We start from the raw sequence: 4346 nt of genomic DNA on the forward strand, positions 1-4346 counted from the left end.
AATAAGCCAAAAAAAATCAACCTTTTTTTGGTGTTTAGCCCACTTCATCTGTCAACCCCATTTTTAGAAACCTATTCCTTCATTCCTCAGATTTATATCCTAAAACATTCAGTAAATGCCGTCAGATTGTTTCCTTGCTCCGTTCAAAAATGATAAACTCCTTGTTTTTGTTTACAGGAATGGCCGGCACCATCTACTTCCTGGCTGACCTCTTGCAGCCTTTCAAAGCCAAGTTCCCGGCGTTTGAGGTGTAAACCAGGAAAAAAAGCTGCTTTTCTGCCACACAAGAAAACTGTTGTATTGCAAAAAATAAAAAAAAAGCTCCAACAAGTTTCACCGTTTAAGCAGTAAAGCTATAAAGTTGCTTGTTCTATGAAGTAGTAAGCAACTATAAAGCCTCAGGGGGGCAGCAAAGAGCTGTCGCAGTGAACTATCTCCAGCAAAGGTAAAAATCAGATGTTTTTTTTTTTTTTTTTATATATTTTGGGTTAAATTATGTCAGAAACCAGTAAATAAAAAGTAAAACCATATTTTCTAGGCTAATATTTGCCTGTTAGCTTAACTCGTCCAGTCTGCTCCAACACGAGGCTGACGAAACCCATCGAAGGAACCGACACAATGCCCGGGCAAAACCGGCCGGGGTCTTCAGGAGGATCCTTACTGTACCAGAGAAGAAACCGGACACCCCCCTGCAGGAAAACGAGTAAAAATAGAGCTCATCTGTCCAGGGGAGCGGCCCCTCGGACACCAGCGCCACGTATGCTCGCACTAATGTCTGACAGCGCTTTTCCCGCGGCGTCAAACAGAAGTTTCTGAACTGATGACATGCTAGTTACTGTGAACAAGCCGTTCCTAATTCCTAATAAAAATATTTTGGTGAAGAAAATATGTGAATAGTTCTAAAAAGCTGAAAAATGTTTTTATCAAATATTTAGTTTTAGGTCAGTAGTGGGCTTTAAGAGAAGCTGAAACATTGAGCGTTACAAACTAAAAGTGTAACTACAGTAAAACACTGGATCCAATTTCAGATTCTGATTAGTTATTTAAAGAGTGCTGAAGAAAGTGCTTCACTCTTGTCTTTGAAATTATTTAGATTACACGAAGGCTTCAAATCTGTTATTTTTGTCCATTAAATAAATAAAACTATCACTCTGGAATTGCCACATGATTCTGTTTTGTCAAAATGTATTCCAAATATTATTTTCAAAGACATTCCAAGTTGAGAAATATGGCATTCAAAACTGAATTAAGAAAAAATGGAGGTCTAAAATTAAATTTTTTTTAAGAAGTTATTTTTTTTGCAAATAAATGCATGATTTTGCTTAAATATAGTTACAAAAACGGTCAAATGTTCTCAGTCTAATGCCAATTTTAGAAGCTGCTTCTCGAATTCTGTGTAGCAACTGTGATGTAAACATGTTCACGCTCTGAAAGCAGAATTTATGTCAATAAAAAAAAAAATACCTGTTTAAACAAATATATTGTACATGTGTTTTATTGCAGTTCACTGTCTGACCACTAGGGGTTGGTTCTGAAATAAGTGAAATTTCTTCTTCGTTTATGATTGATTTGAAATAATTTCTGGATATAAAACAACAAAAGAAAAGACCAAATATGTAACCAGTAGTATTTGCAGTTCATTGTTAGACCACTAGGGGTTGGTTCATTCATTCGTTGTGCAAATTATTGTAACAAGATCAGTAATAAAATATTTCTAATGCCAAAACTTTACATGTGTTCTCCAGAAATAACCAAAAAAACTTCCAGTTTGTTGCTGAGGCAAACATATAGCGTTTTTCCCGCACTACAGTGTGAAACAAATTATAAGGCGCACTGTCAATGAATGGTCTATTTTCAAAATTATGTCATATAAGGAGCACCGAACTACGAGTCACATTAAGCTACAAAAAAAGTCTAAATCTATTAGTCAGACTTTTTTTTAACATGAATATTAAAATGTTAGCAACTCTAGAAGCGTTCAACGTATTTAAGTACAGACTGATACCACTAAAACAGGCGTCACTGTGACTATGCTAGCTCCCTATTTTGATAGTAACGCGTAGAGCAAAAACAGGCCGACACCGCTAGCCGTTAGCGAACTCGCATTAACACCCAACCAAACATTTTGACATAATGTCGTGTACCTCTCAAAATCACCTCGACGTGTATGTTTGTTTTTTTTAAAGGGAATACTTGGCTGGAAATACAGCATTTTAAGACCCACTCATAAAAAAAAAATTAAAAAAGTGTTTCACGTGTTCTTTTGACATTTTAATAATGATGGAGGACACATAAAGAAAATTAGTCTTAAAATTGCATTTCTAAGTTTTTTCTTTTTTTCTTTTTGTAAATCAGAAAGACAAAAAAAACAGTTTGAAAAAGGTCATATTTGTGATGTAGAAAATACACTGGGTGAGCTTCAATTGCTTTACTCCTTTATTCTGGTGCACCCACAGACGATCCATGTACGTCTTTGTTTTCCTCATCTGAGCTGGTATCTGGCTAAAACCTGAACAGCTGCATAACTCCAATGGTGCTTGTCATTTTTGTTGCATTACGTTTGGGCCGTCCTGCCTACAACTCAGAGGCAAACTTCTGATTTTTTTTATTTTATTATTATTATTTTGGCTAAAAACTTCATAATCATGATCAAACGACCACAGGAAACACTTTAAAATAGATCAAAATATGATTAAAGCACTTTGTTTGCAATATAAACTGCTTTACTAACTACTTAGAGGGCCCAAATCCCATTACGCCAGGGTCCCCAAACTTTTTCTTGTGAGGGCCACATAACTTTTTTCTTCACTGTAGGGGGGCTGGGGTCAGTTTTCACAGAAAGGGTTTTCTGACAGCAGCTCAGTTGATGCGCACACTGTGTTCTATTAGCAAAATAGTCTTTTGATGATAGAAAACTAGCTAGCAAAACTGCTAGGAAATGGAATACACTGTTTTTCTAACAGGGTTTTCTGATAGCAAAACAGTGTTTTGCTAATAGAAAATTAGCTAGCAAAACTGCAAGTAAACACTGTTTTACTAATAAAAAACTAGCTAGCAAAACTGCAAGCAAAATCGCCTTTTTCTAACAGTGTTTTGTATTAGCAAAAAAACACAGAACACTAGCTAGCAAAATTGTTAGAAAAACGGTGTTTTGCTAGCTTCAGGTTTTTCTAACAGTGTTTTCCCGGTGTTTTCTGTTAGCAAATCACTGTTTTGCTAATATAAAACTAGTTAGCAAAACTTTAAGCAAAATCCCTTTTTTGCGGGCAGTGTTTTCTATAGCTAGCAAATTGCTAGAAAAACAGTGTTTTGCTAACAGTGTTTTCTGTCACTATCACTGTTTTGCCAATATAAAACTAGCTAGCAAAACTGCAAGCAAAGTCACTTCTTGCTAACAGTGTTTTCTGTTAGCAAATCACTGTTTTGCTAGTAGAAAACCTGCTAAGAAAATTGCTAACCAGTGTTTTGCTAGCTTCAGGTCTTGCTAACAGTGTTTTCTGTTAGCAAATCACTATTTTGCTAGTAGAAAACAGTGTTTTCTGCTAGGATCAATTGCAGGGTGAGTGTGAATGTAAACATTTATGGTTTTCCAGAAAACCACACCTAACCAAATATTAAGAACCCTTTCTGGGATCTTCACAGTAAAAGTCAGGAAATAAATAAATACTTCACTGGCTCCCTGTTAATTTAGTTTTTAAAGCTCTTCGTGGTCTTGCCCCTGTTTACTTAACTGAGCTTTTAACTGTCCGCAGCCATTCTGGAGTTTTTTTCTAGAGGTTTACTGCGATTTAGAAAGGGGACACTATTCTGTTCTTTTTGACTGTGGGGGGTGAGGTTTAAGATAGTGAGACAGTATGCAGAACAGGGGGATAACATGTCACATTATTTTTTGGTCTCATCTCAAAGCCAGATTGGGGAAAAAATACACATTTGGCCCGCGGGCCGTAGTTTGGGGACCCCTGCTTTACACGCTCAGTTCCATTCATCCATAAACACACACATTAGTACTGGCTTCACTGCCTTGCCCAAGGACACTACAACACAAGAGCAGGCAGGGCGGGAACCGAACCAGCAATCCTCCGATCAGAGGTCAAGCGCGCTACTTCTACACCAGTATTAATAGTTAGTGGCTGCTTTGATACTTTAATTACTTTTTCCCAAACAGTTAAAATTTTAAAAGTAGACCAATTTTTTCAAATTACAGTCATAAAATATTTTTAACCATAAAATTAGAAATCAACTTTAATGAAGTAAGCGAATAGAAAACAACTTGTTTTATTTTTTGCTCCATGAGAACAAGGGTTTCATTGTTGTTGCCATCAGCACCATGGACAGTTCTGGCGTAG

At 36.5% G+C, this 4346-nt stretch overlaps 1 protein-coding gene across 1 annotated transcript in view; it reads left to right on the forward strand.

Annotated features, from left to right (window-relative positions):
• The window catches only part of lancl1 (LanC antibiotic synthetase component C-like 1 (bacterial)), a 6214-nt gene extending 4737 nt beyond the window's left edge, over positions 1 to 1477 (forward strand). The window contains exon 9 of the mRNA XM_024288938.2: positions 178 to 1477. Coding sequence (XP_024144706.1) covers positions 178 to 254 — 77 coding nt within the window. The 3' untranslated portion in view covers positions 255 to 1477. The remainder of the gene's footprint in view (positions 1 to 177) is intronic.
• Positions 1478 to 4346: the final 2869 nt, after the last annotated feature.

This window comes from Oryzias melastigma, linkage group LG2, assembly GCF_002922805.2.
Source record: "Oryzias melastigma strain HK-1 linkage group LG2, ASM292280v2, whole genome shotgun sequence".
Classification (NCBI taxonomy): domain Eukaryota; kingdom Metazoa; phylum Chordata; class Actinopteri; order Beloniformes; family Adrianichthyidae; genus Oryzias; species Oryzias melastigma.